The 21,181-nt window shown below is 55.5% G+C and overlaps 1 protein-coding gene across 1 annotated transcript in view; it reads right to left on the bottom strand.

Moving 5' to 3' along the window:
- Positions 1 to 3,339: 3,339 nt before the first annotated feature.
- Positions 3,340 to 21,181, bottom strand: part of GRK5 (G protein-coupled receptor kinase 5) — a 158,781-nt gene continuing 140,939 nt past the window's right edge. Inside the window, exons 6-16 of the mRNA XM_016206349.2 lie at positions 20,954 to 21,046; positions 16,444 to 16,507; positions 15,367 to 15,507; positions 13,477 to 13,667; positions 12,083 to 12,120; positions 10,390 to 10,479; positions 8,667 to 8,875; positions 6,300 to 6,437; positions 5,125 to 5,262; positions 4,454 to 4,585; positions 3,340 to 4,027 (exon numbers count right to left, since the gene is read on the bottom strand). Of these exons, the coding sequence (XP_016061835.2) occupies positions 3,929 to 4,027; positions 4,454 to 4,585; positions 5,125 to 5,262; positions 6,300 to 6,437; positions 8,667 to 8,875; positions 10,390 to 10,479; positions 12,083 to 12,120; positions 13,477 to 13,667; positions 15,367 to 15,507; positions 16,444 to 16,507; positions 20,954 to 21,046 (1,333 nt within the window). The 3' untranslated portion in view covers positions 3,340 to 3,928. The remainder of the gene's footprint in view (positions 4,028 to 4,453; positions 4,586 to 5,124; positions 5,263 to 6,299; positions 6,438 to 8,666; positions 8,876 to 10,389; positions 10,480 to 12,082; positions 12,121 to 13,476; positions 13,668 to 15,366; positions 15,508 to 16,443; positions 16,508 to 20,953; positions 21,047 to 21,181) is intronic.

Below are 21,181 nucleotides of genomic sequence, written 5' to 3'. Positions count from 1 at the left end.
GAGGGAGAGCCGGCTTTTCAGGTTTAACCACCGTCTGCAGCGCAAGCCTTGAAGGTCAGCCCAGCCACCGCCCCCCGCAGGGTCTGCCCCGCACACTGCACTGCCCAGCTGGGCTGCTTGGTTCAAAAAAGCGAGCTCTGGAGCTCCGATGCTTCAGAACGCACCAGGATTTCACGCTCGCTCTCCTCCAGCAAAGGCTGGGGAGTTTGGAGTCCCTGTCTCCGAGGGTGGGTTATGAGAACAGGCGGCAACCAGGGAGGTTGCCCGAGGAAGGGTACAGGTGCCCACACAGACCTGAGGGCACACAGCAGCCCAGAGGACAGCCGATGCCACCCCGGCCGGCGTTCCCTCTTCATCTCAGTGGACCCTGGTTGTCCACGTGGCCGCGGCTCCCTCTGGCGAGGCTGTGGCGCTCCGTCCGTATTGAGATCCGGTCAGCAGCCCGCATGAGAAAGTCGGTGGGAAACAAATCGGTGACCCCAGCCTTTTGGGAAAGGCCAGGGGTGTGGAAGAATATGGAACTCCCCCGGTGGGCCGGGCTGCTTGGAGAGGCATGGAGACCCCAGCTTCTGGGCTTGCTGGGCTCATGGGCAGGTGGCTACATTCGACTTGTGCCATCAATGCCACGCGTCCCAGTAGGCTGCTTGTCGAGTGTGCACAGAACCAGGCCACGCCACTTTCTTCCACGCAGCTTGGCCTCCCTTCCACCCGCCCTCCGAGACTGGGGGTCCCCTTTGGGAGATCAGAGCATGAAGGAAACAAGCAAACCTGCCTGGGCTGCTTGAGACAGAGCCACACTGAGCTGCGGTGCAAGAGAGCGGCCCTGAAGCTCGTAGTTTAGAAAGTGCTGCTCTGGCCTCAGATGAGGGAAGGGGTTGTGGGATGTGGTCCCCCCCTCCACCCAGGCGGGGTCAGGGCTTCGTGACACTACTGGTGATGCTAGGAGAGCCCTGGGGGTGGGGGGGGCTGGTAAATACTTGTCAGTCACGGTGATCATGGCAGAGACTCCCCCCATCCCACTGGGGGCAGCAGCTTGTCTCCTGGAAAGTGGAAGCTGAGACGCTCCTGCAAGACCCCGCGTCTCACCCCAAAGGCACGACGTCAGTGAACGTCTAGTGAACAAACGTCACGCTTGGAGAAAGAATGGCTCTTCTGTGAGGAGCTCAAATGATGTAAAAAAGATTTAAATCCACTCACTGTCCAAATATGCCTCATCCTGGACAGGTGGATGGGTGGAAAGGTGTAGGCTTTTAAGATTTCTTATTAAAAAATACCTTTTAAAAAATGCAGGTATAGGAAACAAGTTGGAGTAGAAGTGAGGGGGCCGGGGAGGAGGGTCAGGGACAGGACCTGTGGGGAACAGGGGACACAGTGGGAGGAGGGCTGACTTTCAGGACTGTTCAACTTCCCTTCTCTTGTACGAAGCAACGGGCCACAAGGGAGAGGAGTGAGGAGGCCAGTGGCTCTGGCCCACGCCCTGCGGGCACTGGCAGGGGACAGGGGAACGAGAAGGGGGCTCTGGCTGTTCTATGTCACGCAGGGCCCCGCACTTCAGCAGTGAGAGTGCTCAGGGCGCAGGGGCACAGGAAGCAGGTCTGTGCTCTCCTCTTGCACCTTGAGGGTTCGCCACCACAAACTGCCAATGTGTTGGGCTTCGAGGTATAGAGGCTGGCGTCTCAATGCCAGTCCGCATGGTAAGGGTTGGGTTCCTGTGAATTGGGTAAAACAAATGAAACTTCTGGATCGGAGGGTCATGGCTTGGGCTGGTGACTGTCCCAGGAAGACTGTCCTTGTCATTAAGAAAGAACGGTCAGCAAGAGCTCAGGGATCTTAAAATACTAGTCAAAGAGCTTCCTACCTCTTGGCAAAAACTGAATATAGCTGTTTGTATTTACCTTGTATTTGGCCCAAGAAGGGTCATGGAAGCAGCCACTTGAGACAAGAGTTGGTCTTGAAGAAATAATACTGTGCATTAAAGGAGCATGAGGGAAGCCCACTGTTTCTGCTTCCCCATTGCTTGTAAAATGACCTCAAAATGATCGGTCCCAAGGTCAGGCCCCTTTCGAGCAGCAGGCCCGGGACCATGGGCAACATTTCGGAAAAGAGCCTGGAAACTGGGACACAAGGCTGACATGCTTGCCACCTCCCCTCCCTGGAAACTCCCTCCCCACAGCTGCCTGGGGCACCTAGAGAAATGTTGGGATGATCACACCTGCAGACCACAGACGGCCTGAGGCTGCGGCTCTCACACCCTACGGTGCATCAGAAGGACCCGGGGAGCTTTGAAAAGATGCAGATTTCTAGGTTTGGGGCAGAACCTGGAATCTGCATTTTACAGGAGATGCCGGTGCAGGGCCCACGCGGGGAGAAACCCTGGTAGCTGCCCAGTGGCTGAGACCAGGTCTGAGTGAGGCTGCCTGGGTCTCCAAGGACTCAGCCAGGCAGGGAAGCAGGGGAGGTCAACAGCTCACCCTGTCCCAGAGGGTTGCGAGGGAGGATTTGCTCCTGTCACCTCTTAAAGACAGAAGGGGAGGCCAGCGGCTCCCTAGGACCGAATGGCCATGCTCTGAGGGCCAGGGACTGCCTCAGAGGCCCTGGTCTGGCAAAGCCACCAAGTCCTCCTGGGCCCACATGTGCCCGAAACTTTGAGATCCCAGTTAGAGCTGGCCTCTGCCCCATCTCTCCCAGGAGGTGACAGTGAGTTTGTCTTGAGCTTCTTTGGTGGCCTGGCCTCTCCTTGGGCATCCCATTTGCTTGGAAACCAACCCCGTCCATACCACCTGGGCCAATGAATCAGTGGGGCCCTGGGCAGCTCTAGAGACCCTATGACCCCGTAAGCACTTAAGGAACGTCTCTGGAGTCCCTGGGCAAGCCCCCCTCCCCTCTACAGACTCATTCAGGGCGACCTGCTGACCCCACTCCGACGCTCCCATGGGCCGCAGAGGTTTGGGACACTCGGGGCTTCACGACTACTCCTCATCATCGCTATGCTTCTCTTAAAATAGAATAACACGAAAATCCCCAGACACGTGCCTCTTGAAAACACACTGGTTTTAGCAGTCAGAACCTGCTTGAGAAAGAGAGGCTCAGAGACCACTGTGCTGAAGGCACCCAGCTGGGCTCACCGGCTGCCTCCCAGAAGGAAGACGAGGCCACGAGCGGCAAAAGCGACAAGGGAAATTGCGGGTCCCGACGGAGCTGGCCCAGGGCAACTCCACAGGCCCCAGCGCAGGATGTGCCCGCTGGGGGTGAAGTCCCAAGGGGGTCTTTGAGCATTTACTTCCGACTCTTACAAGTCAACAGAAGGGTGACACCAAGTGCAAGGCAAAGGTCATAGACATGGATACAACCAATTCTTTAGAGGTGAAACGTGAATCATTTTCTACATTTAATAAAAACGTTTTCTCATTTGAGGCTGTGGAAGTCGAGTCACATTTTTTTGTTTTTTGTAAATCCCCCGCCCCCTCTAAAATGTCTGAAAACGCAGATGGCTTAGCAGTGGCTGCACAGAAAATATACACCCTCAGAGTCCAACTTTCATTTAAATACAAATATACAAAATGTAAACTGAGACGATAGAGAAATTTACAAAACTTTTCTTTAAAAATAATAAAGACAAAATTCAGTTCTAGTTAGGACACTATTAAAATACGTGCAAGTTGTGTCTGATCGGATTTCTATTGCGATATTTGACAAACAAATCCAGTCCACCGCTGGAGGGCGCTTCCGCAGACAGACCTGAGTGGAAATCTCTCTGAGAAATCTGGAGGCTCCCGGAGGGGGCGACGCCTCCTTCCTTCCCGGCTCTGGCTCCGGGAGGGCTGCCTTGCCTGCCCAGCCAGAGAGGAAGCTCCACGGGTCACAGGTTCTGCCTCTAAGGACAAGGGTCTAGGCTGGTCCCACCGTGGACTCCAAGGCTGAGCTGCCACTAGCTGCTTCCGGTGGAGTTTGAGCTGACATGGTTTGAATTTATGTGGTGGTTAAAACTGGTCTTGGAATTGGGCGAACTCTTGGAGTTGTTCTGATGCTGGGAGGCATGAGCAGGGAGAGAGAGGGAGAGAGAAATCAAGTCAGTCCTGTGAGGCCCGCCCTGCGGCCCAGCATCACCGGCCTTCTGAACTCGAAAACAGGGCCGCAGGTCAGGGGCTGCTCAGGACAGCGTCCATGACGAAGAATTAACCTGAAACGTCAGTATGCCAAGGCGGAGAAGCCCTGCTGAAGGCTAACTTGGGGCTGGCCCTGCCCACTCCACCCTGGGGTCCCCTCAGCCAGGAGGTTTCAGGGGCTTCACACAGGCTGCCGGTCTCCCCAGGCTGCTGCTGCCCCCCCAGGCCCTTGAGCCCCCCATGAAAGTAGACTGCAGCTCTGGTCTCAATCGCGTGGATGTTCCTGGGCCCAGGGTCCCTGCAGCTGAGGCCAGGACAGGAGGCGCAGTGGCAGTGGGCTCTCTCACCTGACGCTTGAAGATTCTCTGGAGCAGCCCTTTCTTTGGTGGTTCTGGGGGGTGACTTCTGTCCAGGTCTGGCGAGAGGGTACCGTTAGGTCCGAACACGTTCAGCTCCTTGAAGCATTCTGTTTCTACCATCTGGAGGAGCGGGGCGAAAACACCGGCATCGTGAGGGGCTGCAGCCGGCATCATGGGTGGAAAGGAGTCCAGGGCCGAGCCTTGAGCCCACACTGTCCCTGAGCCGGGTCCTACCAGGTCGCTCACCACCCTCCGTCTTCTGGGGCCAAGACCCAGAAGGTGCCTGCTCACCACCTCTCCGGATGGACTGGCTCACACCTTCCCTGAGAAAGCAGAAGCCGTCCACCACCAAACCCACAGCCATCTCCTCCTCACCCCACCCAAGCCCAGGTCACCCCATGTGCCTTGGACCCTCCCCCACCCCATCATTCATTCAACTCTGACTCCAGCTCAATCCCACTTGTGCCTCCAGTTATGGCTCCATCTCCCTCCTTTCCCAGCCGAACTTCTCGAGAGTCATCCACACTGGCCATGTTGTCTCACCTCCTTTTCCCTCTTCCGACCCCACCCCATGATGCCCCAGCAGACCGCAGGGGGCCCTGCCCCCGCCGTCCCTGTGTCTTCCGGCACCTTCCTGGTGAGGCTCCCCGCCCGCTCACCTCGTTCTGCCACGGGATGGGCACGGAGCCGGTGGAGAACTTGGAGTAGAAGTCGTCGTCTGTGTGGTCCAGGTTGACGCCCTTCACGGTGGAGAACTGCTCGATGTCCAGCACGTCCTTACAGTACACGGCCCGGGGCTGGGGGCAGAGCGACCCGTCACGCAGGGCTCTGCCCTCAGCACCACTGTCCTCCAGACAGGCCTGGGGTTTTGATGAGGAAGCAGGGGGATGGCTGGCTGAGGCCACCCCTCCAACCCCGGGCACCTGTGTCGCCCTCCCTCAGATCTGCCAATGGGACCCCGGCTGGGGTGGAACATGAGCTCAGGGCGTCCAGGGCCCGTTCTAACATCAGGCCCTCACATGCCGCAGGTCACCCCCATCTCTGAGCTCACACTCCTTGGCATCTCGGGGAGCCCCCCTCCCCTGCCAGATAGTCTTAGTTCCCCCAAGGCCCACAAGAATGGGATGGGGAAAATGTTTCCAAAGTCATCTCTGTCAGAACGAGGGCTGGCGATCTGGGGCCTCTGGTTCACCACTCCATGGAGAGCAAATGCTGGTTTCCAGGGCCAGGCCAAGGGATGCTGGAGACACTGCTTGGGCGGAACACACAGCCAGGGAGGACTCCCGGGAAGAGCTCTCAACCCCTTTCACACTACAGGGCACCAAGGAGCTCTGCAGCCAGGTGGGCCTGGGCTGAGCTACCAGCCCTGGTGCTTAGGAGCTTAGAAAAGTCACATATCCCCACAGGCCTGTGTCCTCACCTACAAAATGGGCTATAGAAGCATCTGGGTGTGGGGCTGTTGTCGGTACTGCTACTGAGCCTGCTGCCACACCGTGAGTGGGCGGAAATACTGTTCATCTCACTCGGCCCCCGACATGCACTGGGGGCTGCTCTCTGCCAGGACTCAGAGATGAGCCCAGCTGGGCCCTGCCCTCCAGGAGTTCAAAATTGGTAGGGGATGTCTCCCAGGGGCCCTGGGAGCCTGAAGATGAACACGTCATAGAGATGTCTCCAGGATGGACGCAGGGGTCCCCCAGCTCCGGTGACATGTCTGCTACTGGAGGGCAGAGGCCACCTCCTGCCCACTGGTCTCCTTGGCCCTGGCTTCGTTCAGCTAAGTCAAAGGTTGAGAACCAGGGCACAGGTTCAGTCTGGGCTGGGGGAGGCTACTCACATCTGGAATGAAGGGTGGGTCCAGCATCCCAGCTTCTAAGCGCTTGAAATTCATGTTCCGGAAGAAGGGGTGTCTCTTGACCTCCGCGGCCCCCTCCTCTTGGCAGCCCAGCCTCTGCTTTGCGTCTTTGGTGAGTAGCTGTGACAACACAGAGCCCCGTGAGGCCATGCCTGACGGCCTTTCCTCCTCTAGGAGGGCAGACCTCTGGTCATCTCCGTCTCACAGGCACGTCCCTGAGACTCCCAGATGTCCCTCCTCCAGTCTTCTCTGGCCTGTGCCACCCCAGGCACCCAACAGACGCTGCCATGACCAGTCAGGCCTTGTTTCAGGGTCTAGATATTGAACCCAGTGGGGAGGGCAATGAGATGCATAAACTTCTGGACCCCAGGAGCAGTGGAAAGTCTTGTGGCCGCCAAGATGGAATAGGGACAGAACCTGGGGGCCAGGGACCAGCTTGCTTGCTGTTTGTGGGGAGGCCTTCTCAGGCAGGTGGGGCTGGAACTGCCCAGGGCCACCATAGTCTCCTTATAGTCAGGCCCTACTGTGTCCTGACCTGGTGCCTGCTGGAGGGGGCAGGGCAAGCCTGGCTGCCTGACTAGACAGACTGTGGTTAAGGACACAGAAGCCCAGGGTCATTTGTAAGCAGATGGGGCAAGGCCTTTGGCCATTCTTCCAGCTAAGAAAGATGAGGGAATGTTGGTTTGACATTTGGCACCCAAGTGCCCAGGTCCGCCTGGATCCCCAGCATGGCTGCCGCCTTTCTCTCAGTGGGCACCAGGGGGCAGCAGAGAAACAGCAGCAGCCTGAGGTCCAGGTGCCCCAAAGCCATGTGCCAAAGCAGATGACTATGGGCAAGGAGGGGAACCTCTGTGCCTCTCTGTCCTCTTAGCACGTCCCATGTCCCTTGCCTCTCTGATTCCCCAACCCCGACCTGGGACATCGGTGGTGCTCTGACCTCCCTCTTCTCTCCCTCGCCTAGTTTGGTTCTGCTGGATAGAAACCTCACCCTGACATAACCAAGCATTGTTAGCACACGCACCCCGGTTTCCAAACATCCTTAGAGCCCACATTTCCATTTCCTGCCTTGTGCTGCCCTGCTCCTCCTGTCCCCCACCCAACTCCACGCCCATGATGACCTGTTTGCTTGGCGGCCTCGGGCATGTGGGCAGGCGCCCAGCCACAGGTGGTTCAGGTGTGCTTTTGCATGTGTACATACTTCCCCTCCCTCCGTGTCTCTCACACATGCAAATGACAGATGGCTGATCTAGCCCTAATCTTTCCTCCTAGGGCTCCGTGACGTCAGACTGAAGCTAGAGGGGAAGTGGTCAAGCAACGTATGGACGGGTCCAGGAGAGGGGCCTCCTGGGACCCTAGTGGCGCAGCCTCAGGGTTTCTAGCAGCAGAAGCTCTGCTACTTTTCCTGGGCTCTGGGTCTGCTCCTCTCTACACTCCAGCTTAGCTGTCCAGGCACACGATTTGGAGGTGGGAGGTCCAGCCTGACCACTGCTGCTCCAAGTGCAGTCCCGCCTCGGGAGAGGAAGTCTGTGGGCTCACAGGTATGCAGAGCTGCACGCTCAAGCCCTCCTGTCCCCACGTGGCCGGCATTAGAGGGCAGCTGCCTACGGTTGGGTGCCAGCACAGCTGTGCAGGGCACAGCAGGACTTGGGAGCCGAGAGCAGGAACGGGAAGTGGCCATTCCCCCACAAAGTCCCTCCAGGGTGGGCCCACCTGGGCTGAGGAGAAGGGCAGCGGTCCAGGGGTGGACTCTCTCCCTGCTCCACTTTCGATGGCTTCTGTCACTCCTTCTTCTGTCTGGCTTCCCAGTCCTGAGTCTGTCCCCACCCACCAGCCTATCTAAGCGTCACTCCCCATGGGCGCCCTGCCTGATGGGTCAAATCACACTATCCACAGATGTTGCCATGCAGGTGTGACCAGCATTCCTTTTAGTGGATGGAAAATCCAGTTATAAGATGTTCAAAGACTGAAAATATCACTGCCTCAAGCCAGCATGCAGGGACGCAGAGCTGGAGGGAGCAAGAGGCCCAAGGTCAAGGTAGGGGCTTGGCCTAAGATCCCCTTGTATCTTGGGGATCAGCTGGGATCAACTTTCTCCCCTATGCTGCGTTCCCCCACAAAACTAGATGCAAGGGTGTCACATGCTGTTCACTTCAGCCCCCTGCCCTTGTCATGGTGCCGTCTTTCCCTGACCCCAGGCTTATTCCTGGAGCCTTTGCCAACCACCCCAGCGAGGAGCACCGACTCCTCTGGCTTGGTGGCTTGACCCTGTCCTCCTTGTCCTGCTGGGAGTGGGGAGGGGAGCCAGCACTGGACACGGGCCTGAGGACAGCGTCTGGCTCACCAGCTCACCATTTTGCAGATAGACTTGGCCTCCTCGGAGAACTTGTGGGAGTACACCTCCTCGGTCTCCAGGACCCGGCGGTCCACCTCCTCCCGCTTCACCTTCTCCTTGCGACCTCGAAACGGTGACTGGCCCTCGATCATCTCATAGATGAGGCATCCCAGGCCCCAGTAGTCAGGGCTCAGGCCGTACCTCTGGTTGTTTAGAACCTCTGGAGCTGGGGGCAGAGGAGGGGAGTGAGGCGAGGTGAGAGACAGCGGGTGGCAGGACAGAGCTGGGGCACCCAGGCTTGGGGTTGTGACTCATGCCAGCCAGGCTTCAGGCATCCTGCTCCCAGGAATGATGACGTTGCTCACAAAAGGTCTGGAGCACCATGGCTGCGAGAGCTTCCCCCTGTGGACTCCTACTCACCAACTGCTATAAATACCACCTCCTCCAGGAAGCCCACCCAGATTGCTGTCCTCGGTGCTCCCAAAGGACTCTGACTGGCTTCAGTAGCCTGACTACAGTGGAGAACTGGAATTTTCCCTTGAAGTCTCCCCCACTAGAATGTGAGCTGCCAGTAATGGGTATACCACCTGGAACACAGCGGGCACTGCATGCACATTCCAATCAATGAAGGTATGTTCGTACAAATTAAAGATAAGTCAAAGTTTATCTGAAATTCAAACAGCCTCTCACTATGGATTCCCTACTACTTTCATAAAGTGACTTATAGATTCACCATAGAAGCTCAAAAAAGATAGTTTCACGTTATCAGGTCGGCCACACATGCATCCATGCATGTGCTGGTCTGCACACAGCAGAGGACGTGCAGACAGATGCTTGCCACAGCATACATGAGGCAGACAGGCACATCTATCTATCTATCATCTATCTATCTATCTATCTATCTATCTATCTATCTATCTATCTATCTATCTATCTATCTACTATTAATCTAATCTAATCTAATCTATCATCTGTCCGCCCATCCATACATCCATCAGCAGTTGCATGGGTATACACAGTCAATACATAGAGACACCCCCACACAAGTTCCCAAATTTCACACATTCTAAGAAGGACCCTCTAGCATAGGTCAACATACAGAGTCCCGTGCATGTGCTGCTGACAGGAGCCTGGCAGAGGAAACAGCGCCCTGGGACCCCAGAGCCTCCTGGAGCCCCACCTCCTGGGGCGAATGGGCGCATGTGTGAGGTGTGCAGGAGGAAGCCCAGGGGCCATCCCTGATTGGAACGGGGATTCCTAGCAGACAGGATGTAGCTGTAGGTCTCTTCCCAGGACGATGGTCTGGAGTCAGCTCAGAGGAGGCAGGGCAGGGGATCCTAGGCTGTTCTCTGCTTAGACTTAGAGTCATGCTTGGTGACACAGGCAGTGTGCTCCTCTCCGTGCTGAGCCCATCCTAATGGCCTCCCTCCTGTCAGGGGTCTCCCTGAAATGCTGTCCACCAGCCCACTGGACCCTGACTTAAACTGGGCCTCTTCCTGAGCATCGCTGTGTGCCAGCCTCGCCACTGACTCCGAGAGTAATTGGCTGTAGACGCAGGTGGGGCTGAGTTGGGCGTTGCAGAGAACTCAGTTTAGTCAAGTCACACCTGGGGCCCCAACGTTCCACCCACCCTAGCTGAGACCTCCTACCTCCCACAGAGACCCTACTTCTGATCAGAGTTGCACAAAAAGGCCAAGGCCCCAAGGGGTGGGCTGGAGGAGGGGCCACACTCGCACTCACCCATGTAGCCAACGGTGCCCACCCGGCCTCGGATCAGGTCTCCCTCAGGGATCTTCACAGCCAGGCCCAGGTCAGAGATCCTAATGTGGCCTGAGGGGGAAGAGCAGGGTCAGTGGGTCCCTGGGACAGTCACATGACACTGGCCCACCCTGGGCCCGGCTACAGACTTGCCACGTGCCCCTGGGCAAGGCACCCAGACTCAGTGTTTCCATCTGTCCTGGGAAGAGGGGGATCCCAGTCTCCTGTCAGGGTGACTTGCAGGCCCTGGGGAAGTCCAGGTGTCAGAGGATGTGGGCGAATTGCTCCTTTAGGAGATAAGCAGACAGATGTAGAGGCCGCCTGCATCTGGCCGGACGCTGGCCAAGCTCCCTCATAAAATGCTCTAATGGGCTTCTTGGAAGGCTGAGGTCACCGAGTTGAAAGCGCTTGGCCTGGTTCTGGGATTGCTTCACGGAAAAAATGTGAGATTCTCCTGACATTTTGCAACAATTTGCTTCAGGGGAAAAATTATAAAGCAATTTGGGAAGCAACTTCCTGCTCTGCCCAGATGGGCTTCAGAGGTTGTTTTGTCCCTCTAAAAACAACATGGGAAGATGCCCAGGCCACGGGAGACTGCGAGGTAGTAAACTGGAGCTCCTGGTCCTAGACTGAACCCCCAAAGCAGAGACGATGCTCAGCTGAAAGGTCAGCCTCGGTGTTGTCTCACCTGTGGCTCACCCAGGGGCAAGGGGTGCTTGTCACGGACACATCTGACCCTGCAGGAAGGAACACTGCCCCTCCCCCCATCTGTGGATGTCAGGCCCCCACAGCCTGGACCTCAGCAAGGCCCACTGACAGGGACCCTGGCCAGGTCAGAGCTATGTGGGTCCCCCAGCTCTGCAGCCCCTGACAAAGGCAGGAAAGATGAAGGGAGCATGTGGATTCTAGCCATGGGGATTCAGGTCAGTGGTGGGCTTGGCTCTGAGACCAACAGGGACAGGAACCCCAGTGGGGCCCTGGGCCCTCTGCCTGCTGCTCCATAGGGTAGCATCACTAGGTCACCAACATGCTGAGGAGACCTGGTCTCTGATCTCAGCTCCCTACTGATATTGCTAGGTGACCTTGGCAGCTTGGCTCCTCTGAACCTTAATCTTGTCATCTGTAAAATGTGGTCAGGGATGCCACTCTGTGGAGATGGGCAGATCTAGTCAGATTAAAGATGTTAAAACCACTTCCCACCATTTAGTGTGTGAGGCTAAAGAGTCATGAGGGGTGACTGTGGCTGTCCTTGTTACCCATGCGAGAAAAAACAATGATGATGCACAGATACTAATGAATAACACATTTATCACCGGCTATGGCTGACCAAACAACTTCCCCTCAGCTATCTTGTCAGAAACAGAGAAGTTGTGTGAGTGCAGTATTTGCCCAACTGAAATTCTGGACGCCTCATCTCATTCCCCTCCAGTTCTCTTTTCTCTCTCTCTGCCCAGCCACATTGTTCCTCCAAGTAGGACCTTTGTCCATGCCCACTGTCTTCTCCGGATTCCCAGGACTGAGGAGAGGGCGTGGGTCCTCCCCACTACTTGCCCACTGCCCTCTGTTGGGCCCGGGGTGGGTGCCCGAGTCTCTGAGAGGCCCTCTACTTTGGGTTGCAATGCTCCCCTCAGCTACAGAGTAGGAGAAGGATCTTCCCGGCCACTTCCCGACTTACCGTAATCATCTAACAGGATATTTTCAGGTTTCAAATCTCTGAAAGGGAAAGACCACAAGCATGTGAGGGCGGGCATTCTGGGCAGCAAGGGCACACTGGTGTCTCAGTTGACCCCCGGGGGCGAACCAGGCCTGAGTGTTTCCTTTCTACCTCTTGGCTTGGGTGTCTGGTCTCTGGGTCAAAACAATCTTGGGCTAATCTCTCCTCCCACTGCTTTTCATAGGCATCTTCTCGACCCTGGAGAGTGACTAGGAAGGAGGTTAGGCAAAGGCTGGTCCTGGCTCCTGTGCACAGGCTGCCAGCCCCCAGGGCTGGGAAGCCCCTGAGGTCTCAGGATGCCCTGAAGGCAGAGCAGGGTCTGGGAATAAAGGAAGAGAGTTACTGAGAACAAAGCACCAGCTGCAGAACCGGGACAGGGAACTGCAGGGAAGGGGATGGCAGCCCCAGGAGAAAGACCCCTTTGGTACCCCCCCACCTGGCACACCTCCCAACGCCAGCTGAGCTACAGTCTAGAAGAAAGTACCAAGCCAGAAGGCGTGCCTGTAGGTGTGGCCACCTTCTCCTGTCCCCAGTGTCTGTCTTCTCTTTGATGAAACTGATGCTCTTAAGAAAGGGGACCTCTCCATTCCCAGGAGGGGGCAGGGGCAGCAGAAGGGTCTGGTTTTCGTATAAAGGGGCTCCCCAAGGGTAAACCAGCGGCCAATAGGGTGGCGTGTGTAACTCAGGCAAATCGTTGGGCAAACAATACATGGCACCTGGACTGAGAATTGCTCTCAACCAACTGGCTTTGTTTACTTAACTGACAGCAGCTGTCCTTATGGGGAGCGGCTCACGTACCCCAATCCAGTGGTCAGTCTCACAGTGATAACTGGAGTTCGTATGCAGTTAAGCATTATAAAACACATTTTCTTTGCTGTTATTTAGTTTGCATTCTTTTGATGTGTTAACAATTCCAAATAAGGACAAGAGCCCTTGTTTCCCTACACCAGCTGGCCAGTGGGCACAGGCCAGAACCAGAGTCCACAAGAGGCCATGGTAAGTGGTCAGACTTGAACTCAGAAGGCTACCTTTTTTTTTTTTTTTTTTTTTTTTGAGCAAAGGGCAATCAAGTGGAGAATTCTTTTTTCAACCCTTAGGAAAACTGCTCTCTCTTCTCACTTGAATGAAAACCAAACAAAAGCACCACTGGGGAGGTGGTTGAGAGGGAAGGGCATGCCGTTGAGACCTCCCTTCTTGTTTTCAAAATCTTCTTGGTCTCCCAAGATGATCTCCACCAAGAGCTCTGTGGCGAAGGTCTTCAAGCTGGGGTGTGTGGGGCTGGGGTGTGTGGGACTGGCGTGTGTGGGGCTGGGGTGTGTGGGACTGTCCAGGAGACTCCAGGTGGGAGCGCTCACCTGTAGACGGTGTGCTCCAGGTGCAGGTCTTCCAGGCCGCACAGGATCTCTGCCGCGTAGAACAAGGCCCGCTCCTCCTCGAAGCCGGGGTTCCCCATGTTGTAGATGTGGAACTTCAGGTCGCCCCCATTCATGATGGTCAGAACCAAGCACAGCGCGTCCTTGGTCTCATAGGCGTAGGCCAGGTTGACCTGGGAGCATAAGATAGCACCAAGGTGAGGTTCTGCCACTGGCCCCCACTTCTGCCCTTCCTTTTCAGGGTCCTTGAAGCTGGGGGAGGGCTGGGGACAGGGCACAGTTGAGGAAGATCCAGGCCCTTGAAGATATGACACTCTAACCCTTTCCCCAAGTGGGTCCCACCATCACCAATCCAAAAAAGGGCAAACACTGCCCCTGTGGGCTCCACGGGCGGCATGGAGGCAGTGGCCAGGGGTCCCTACTGAACCAGGAAGCGGGCTAGCAGCACAGAGGAAGGCTCTGGACTCAGAGAATGATGGCTGGTGTTAGTCTCGACCACCGTCTCCCACACAGCACATCACCCCGGGTGGGGCTGGCAGTGGAGACAGGCTGGGATGAGACCCAGAGATGCACACTTCTGACCCTTTAAGTGTCACCTTATGAATCCGCCCCCTCTCTGGGGAATGATGGAAGCTCTGGCATCTCTGATGGCATCTCTCGCCTCACATAGCTGGTAGGAGTTTAATGTGGGTGACCTTCATGGACAGCCACTTGGGAACAGCTGCCACATGGAAAAAGCGCACACCCTCTGACACAGCAATTCCTCAGCCAAGGAACACGGCCCACGGGTGCATCCACAGAACACACCCAAGGGATGTTCAGGGCAGCCCCGCAGCCCCGTGCGCAGCGGCTTAAAACCAGGAGCTCTCTCCCGTGGGATTGGCCACACAGGTTAGGGTTTCTCTCTTCCGTGTATATCAAGGGGAGGGTGCACAGTATTTTTTTTAAGGTGCGGCTATAAAACTGGATATTGAAAAATAAAAGACCTACATTTTTAAGGGGAAAAACACTGCAGAATAACTGTCTAGTAAGATCCCACTGGCTCAAAGTAATGAATCCAACATGTTGGATGGTTACTCAGAGAGGGAGGCTTCTGTTTTGATTTTGGATCTGTCTGTGCTCTTGGAATTTCTACCTTGTACACATATTGTTTCTTACAGTGACACGTAGCAGACATTTAGAGCTGACCATATATCCACGTGCTCCTCCATATTTCCCCGCAGTTGGCTTGTCCCCTGCAGTGACTAGCTCTGGCCAATGGGCTGTGGGTGGAAGTGACAGCTGAGGCTGTGACAGTCCCTGCTCGTGCCCCTTGGCACACACCTCCCTGACTCCAGACAGGGTAGCTGTAAGGTGGGGGGTGGCCTGATCTGACTGGACCCTATGTGAGTGACAGAACGGTCTTCGCTGTTTTCAGCTACTGTGAGTCGGGGGAAATTTGTTACTGCAGTAGAGCGTGGCCTAGATGGAGAAACACAGCAGATACACACAAAGTGGCGTCTCAGAATATTGACACTGAGGTGTCCCCATGAGAAACCAGTCTACAGGGTCTATGGAAACACAGCTGCTTTGCCGAACCCAGGGTGGGCTTCTATTGTCCACCAGGCAGTTTACAAGGTGATCCTGCAGAACAGAGGCCTCGGTCCCACACATGGAGGGGAGCCAGGCTCACTCTAGTGACAGGACCAAGTCGGCCATAGTGGACCCAGAGGAGCCCTGGGATGGAGGTGGCATCTGGCTGCCTTCTGCAGGTATTCCTCTCACTGCAACCCATCTTCCTGGGGATGGGCAGCCGCCACGCTAGAGGGCCACCCACTTCCTAAGGCACAGAAGCCCTGGTCGCCAGAGCGTCACTGGGCCCGGGACACTCACCACAAACCGACTGTTGACCTTCTCCAGGATCTGCTTCTCGTTGAGGGCCATGGACTCCCCTTTCCTCTTCTTAATTCTCTTCTTCTCCAAGCGCTTGCAGGCATACATCTTCCCCGTGGCCCGGACCTGGCAGGCACAGACCTGCGGCGCACGAGAGAAGCCAAGGGCGAGGGGCGTGAGGCCTGCTGGGAGCTCCTCCGTGGCTGGGATGCTGGCTCTCGGGGCTGGGGACTGATGGAGCCAGCACCAGCCATGCCAGGATTTGGACCCATGGCTGCCTGGGGCCCCACCCTTGAGATCTGACTTCAGTGCCACCTCGCCCCCCCTCCTCTTCCCCTTAGGTGGACATCAGCTCTTGAAGGTGCAGAATGAGCCACTTACACCAATGCTCAGATGGCTGGCTGAGGCCTAAAGTCCCATCCCTCTCTCAGAGGCAACTAGATTTTCTGTCCTAAGCTTCCGACCAGATGTAGTCATTGCTAACTGGGGGCTTTCAAGTACCAGCTGCAGGCAGAAGGTGCTTCTTGGGGGATCAGGGATAGGAGATGCCTGGAAACCCTGAATGTATAATTCAGAGGAACAGGAAACAGGGCATTTGGGTTCTAGTCTTAGTTTTGGCCCTTACTGGCTGTGTGCCCTTGGCCAGGTCACCTAACCATTCTGATTTTCAGTTTTCCTCATCTCTGAATGAGATTCACAGGCTTACCTCACTCTTGGGGAGATTAGATAGAGCACAACAGTGCTTAATAAGAGTGTCGTCTGGCCCTCATGCCCTCATTTCTCCCTCCAAACACAGCCAAGAGCACATTTCTCTTTTCCAGACTTGAACCCTGCCCGAGGCTGCCTCCAAGAGTGCTCCATTCTCACCCCCAGCCCCAGACAGCGAGGGCTGCTCCCCACCCTCCTTCCCCAATTCAGACACATCTGACCCTCCCAAAGGCCCCAGCCTCACCCTCCTCTCCACCAGGGGGCCCATGACCAAGCAAACATTGGGAACACCTTAGGCAGATCCAGAAGGGACAGAAAAGGTGACTAGAGTTTGGGAACTTTGAACCGAGAATGTGGATGTTCACTCACCTCCCCAAAGCCCCCTTTTCCCAGCACTCGGTACTGCCTGAAAGTGTTTTTGGTTACCGGTTGCCTGGAAAAAAGCAAGAATCATGGTGTTAAGATGTATAAGCCATATGCAATAGAGGACAGCAGCACTGAAATAGGCAGGGCAAGGCGCAATTCCATGCCCCAGGGAACCCCAGGAATCATCCTGCAGACGGGCCCCTCCAGGGCTTACTCTGGGACTGGGTATTCAGATCCCAGGCCACCTGCCCCTGGGGCCCTGCAGCCTGGGAGAAAAGCAGATGGGCAGAAGGCTTGACAAGTGAGAACCAAAGCAGCTTCATGGGACTTTCCCTGTGGTTCCCCCTCTCTCCCAAATCAGGTGGCTAAACTCAGAAGGAAGCTGTGAGGCCCATGCAGGGAGGGGGCGGGGCCAGGAGCCACAGCGGTTCAGTGTCCCAGGGAGGACATGACGGACAGCGCCCTCCCCACACCGGCGCATCTCAGCCTGCCCAGCAGCACTGCCGCACTTCCAGCCTTTCCACCTCCGAGGGCCTCTTTACTGTTTCCCCCAGAGCTCCAACACTGGAAGATCCTGTCTGCCCAAAGCGGAATTTATGAAGTCATAATCGCTTGGTGTCTCCCAACTCCCCATTTTAATTAGCAAAGCCATGTATCATGTCCACTCAGACAGAACCTCTGACCACAAGGCAAGCACGGGAGGTCTTGGAGTAAAGAAACAGATGGTCCTCTGGCTGCCCCGAACTTTGGGCTGCGCATGGCTTGTGCTTTTTCACTGTGGGCCTGTTTGGCGTTTTTTCAGCTTCATTGTGGTATAACTGACAGTGTACAGCTTGATGTCTGATATATGTATACACTGTGGAATGATCACCACAATCAAGCTAACTAACATTCTATCACCTCGACTACCTCTTCCTTCTCTCCTTCCTTTCCTCCTTCCCTCCCTCTTTCTGGTGAGAACACTGAAGATCTACTCTTTTAGCAAATTTCAAGCACATAATACAGTGCTGTTAACTATCATCACCATGCTGTACATTAGACCCCTGGAACCTATCCATCCTGCGTAACTGAAACTTTGTACCTTTTCCCCCATTTTCCCGCCCCACACCACCAGGGCAGCCAGCATCCCACTGTCTGCTTCCAGGTATTTGACTATTTAGATTATAATAGTCATATAAGTGAGGTCATGTGGTATTTGGCTTTCTGTGTCTGGCTTGTGCCACTTAGCAGCAAGTGTCCTCCAAGTTCATCCATGTTGTCATAAAATAGCAGGATGTCCTTCTTTTTGAAGGCTGAGTAGTATTCCACTGTGTGTGTGTGTACACACATTTAACCCTGTGTTCACTGCAGCATTATTCATAACAGCCAAGATAAGGAAACAATCCATATGTCCATCAGCTGGTGCGTGAATAATAGTCAGCTCTGCAATGTTAACACTGGCTCTTGGAACCAGAGCCGTTTTTGAGCATCGCCCAATCCCCCCCCCCCAAGAGTCCCAAACAGGGTGGAGGCTGGAGTGAGACTGAACTGGGCCAAAGAACTGGGTCAGCTCAAGACAGACAGTGAGCCTCTCTGGTCACAGCAGCTCCTGAATGAATCTTCCATGGAAACTCCCCGGCTGCCGGGTCCTGAAGAGGATTTGGCTTTTACCAGAAAGCCCGTCACTGTTCTCGTAGGATGGCCCCGAGACCCCAGGGCGCTCCCGGGCATACTGCCTGGAATTCACGTGTGTGACTCACTCTCTCTTCCCTGGCGCATCTCTGAGAAGCAGGGCCCAGTCCCTGTCAGCAGCACAGGCTGCCCCTCTGCAGGACTCTCCACCGCTCTCTATCTTTCTCCTGCACACGAGTGGCCAGGGCATTGGAGAAACCTGCCATGCGCCTGTGCCCGCTGTCACCCTGGGACCATTTCCTACAGCTGCCTTCAAAACCGCCTGAAGGCGCCGGGCCCAACAGTTCATGCTACACAGAGGACGAACAGCTGGTTGGCACTGCCCAGGTCTCCTCCTCTAGGGGAAATAGGTGCAACACAATTTCCAAGGAACCTCTTGGTTAGCCTTGGGAAGGAAAAATCCCTTTAATATTTCAACAGTACAGCGCTAACGGGCCGTGGTCTTGGTAGTGGAGAAAAAAAAAAAAAAGGGAAAGGGGGTTGTCAGTCATTTAGGACATCTCTAGGCCAGTGTCCTGCCCTTTTGGCTTCAACAACTTAATGGAAAAGGGCTTAACATCTCAGATTTTAAAAGTCCATTTCTTACGCTTGGTACAGACAAGTAAAATGAAAGCCAGTGGCCACAGCTAAATGATTCCATTGCAACAGGAGTGTCAGGTAGAAGAACTTGGGTGAGGGACCTGGAGTTCAGGTTCCAGCCTTGCCAGGCCCTTGCTGTGTGACCCAGGGCCAATCCGTCAACCTCTCTGAGCCTTGCATCTTCAATAAAATGGAGATATTTAAAAGGCATTTGCATCCAAAGGCTTTCTAAAAGCTGCTGTGTGTCAGATGTCATTAGGATTCTAGGAATAAAGGACATGGCCCCCTCTGGGGGGTCTCTATGGTAACAGTTCCCACCACTCGAAGCATCTTGTACATGGACTCATGTAATCCTCACACCAGCCTTGAGAGGTGAGACTAGTAGTCTCCATTCTGCAGTCAAGAACTCTTAGGCTTTGAGAGGTAAAATGAGTTGCCCAAGGTCATGGCTGGTAAGCGGTGGGGTTGAAATTAGAGCCCAGGCAGGAGCTCACATTTGACGTCTGACCCCATGCTGCAAACCCGGGGAAAGTGGGTGCAGATGGGGGTAACATGTTACATGGCCCAGGGCTCCAGGGTGGGGTGTGGGGCTCGATGAATACACCCCACCACTGTCCCGTGAGCATCAGAACCGGGCCTGACCCTCCACTAGTCTCAGCTGCTCCTTCCAATCCCAGACATACGAGGATGGTGGTCATGCAGGCGCTGGTGACCTTGGCAATGACCACAACAACTGTATCGAGCAGTTTACTCCTGAGGCAAATGGCTGAGCTTCGTCGAGCACCTGCCTTGTCCTGGGCATGTGCTGCTGCTCTCGTCTCACCCTCGCCCAAGACCAAAAGGCAGGCACTGTACTACTCCCACTGAAAGAGGAGGAACCGGGGTGGAGGGTGGGCAGCCCTTCCCGAGGCCCCTCTGGGGGAGGTCGAGCTGGCACTCAGACCCAGTCCGTGGGTTCCATGCCTCAGCAGGATGTTGTCGCCGGCCCTTCGCTCCTTGGTCTTTCCCGCAGCCATGACGTTCAGGTGCGAGGTGACCAGTGGCAGCCACTGGGCTAACAGAAGGCTGTCCCCTGCTCACTGTCATCCCCACTGGTCGGGTGGAGAGCAACGCCCTCCAGTGGCTGACAGGCAGGGTGTTCTCTGGGCTTCCGGAGGTGGGCAGGGCAGGGCCGCAATGGAGCTTCCAGCGGGTTTCTGTCTTGTAGCTTCCTGAGCCTTTGCAGGGGACTGGGCCAGCAAAGGTGTTAATGCACATGCAGGTCAGGATGGCTCCTTGCCCTAATCACACGGGCCCACGTGGCCATGAGTGCCAGGCCTCTGGGGCATACGGAACTCGGGGCTGTGGAAGGTGAGCTCCCACCAGTCTCCTGGCTCAGCCCGGTGTGGATTTCACGCAGGCATCCCTGCGTCCTGCTCATCCTGGAACGTGGTGGTGGGCAGAGTGCTGTGCAAGGGCTCCTGGGCCAGGGTCCCCCTTGGCTGCATTGCTGGCCTGGTGGGTGACGAGGCCAGCCATGCCCTCTCTGTCTCTCCCTCCTCGTCAGTCACATCTGCCCGGCTGAGCCACCGACGTGCACGTGAGAGCACTTTGCAGAGAATAAGGCAGAAATAAAACATGGAAACACGCTTCCTTGGCCACTACTAGAGACGGAAACAAACAAGAGGGCTCACTGCCGGGAGGAAAGGACGAGAACAGCGCTGATGAGGCGGCCCTGGCACAGGCAGGGCTGGAAACTGGGGGCAGCTGTTGGGGAGGGCAGCTTGGCTGTCCCTCACAGTTCCAGACTGGTGCTCTCTGACCCCACAACCCCTCTGCTAGGAATTTCGAAGGTTGGACTTGCAAAAGTACATAAAGACATATGTACAAAGTTTTTCATTACTTAGGTAAGGTTGCGCACAAAACAGCAACCTCCATGTCCGTCAATAGGGGGCTGGGTTAAATAGGGGATGTGCAGCTCATCAAAGGATATGGCTGGCGGAGGAAGAATTCTCAAGGACAGAGAGAGAGAACAAGATAAGATGCCAGATGCTGTGAGCACACGAGCGTGAGTGGGAGTGTGTGTTAAGTGCACTTTAGTAAGCTTAGAGGGCCTCCAGAAGAACACACACAGCTTAGTTCATAGGAGGACGGTCAATTTTATCTGTTGGCCCATGGAGGTAACTGATTTTTATATGACTTCTCAGGTGAAAACTGTCCCCCTCCACCCCAACACACATGCTGGCACACACGCGTGGGTGAGGAGCACAAGGGGAGCACTGACCTTTCTAACCACTTCCACTGGAGAAAGCGGTCAAAATACATGCTGTCCAGGTACTCATGGAAGGGGCCTCCACTCAGGTAGTCGTGGACAGACCTGGCTCGGAGGGAACACAAAGAAACATTTTATAATCCTGATCTCGAAGCAGATGGGCAGAGCCATACCCAGCAGGTTAACGCCCAGCCTCATCCATTCCCAGACTTTGGAAATGGAAACTCACAGGGGCCAGAG

This window comes from Miniopterus natalensis, chromosome 14 (genome assembly GCF_054644295.1).
Source record: "Miniopterus natalensis isolate mMinNat1 chromosome 14, mMinNat1.hap1, whole genome shotgun sequence".
NCBI classification, from domain to species: Eukaryota; Metazoa; Chordata; class Mammalia; order Chiroptera; family Miniopteridae; genus Miniopterus; species Miniopterus natalensis.
Note: the sequence above shows the minus strand (reverse complement) of the source record. Positions and strands in the feature narration are given on the sequence as shown.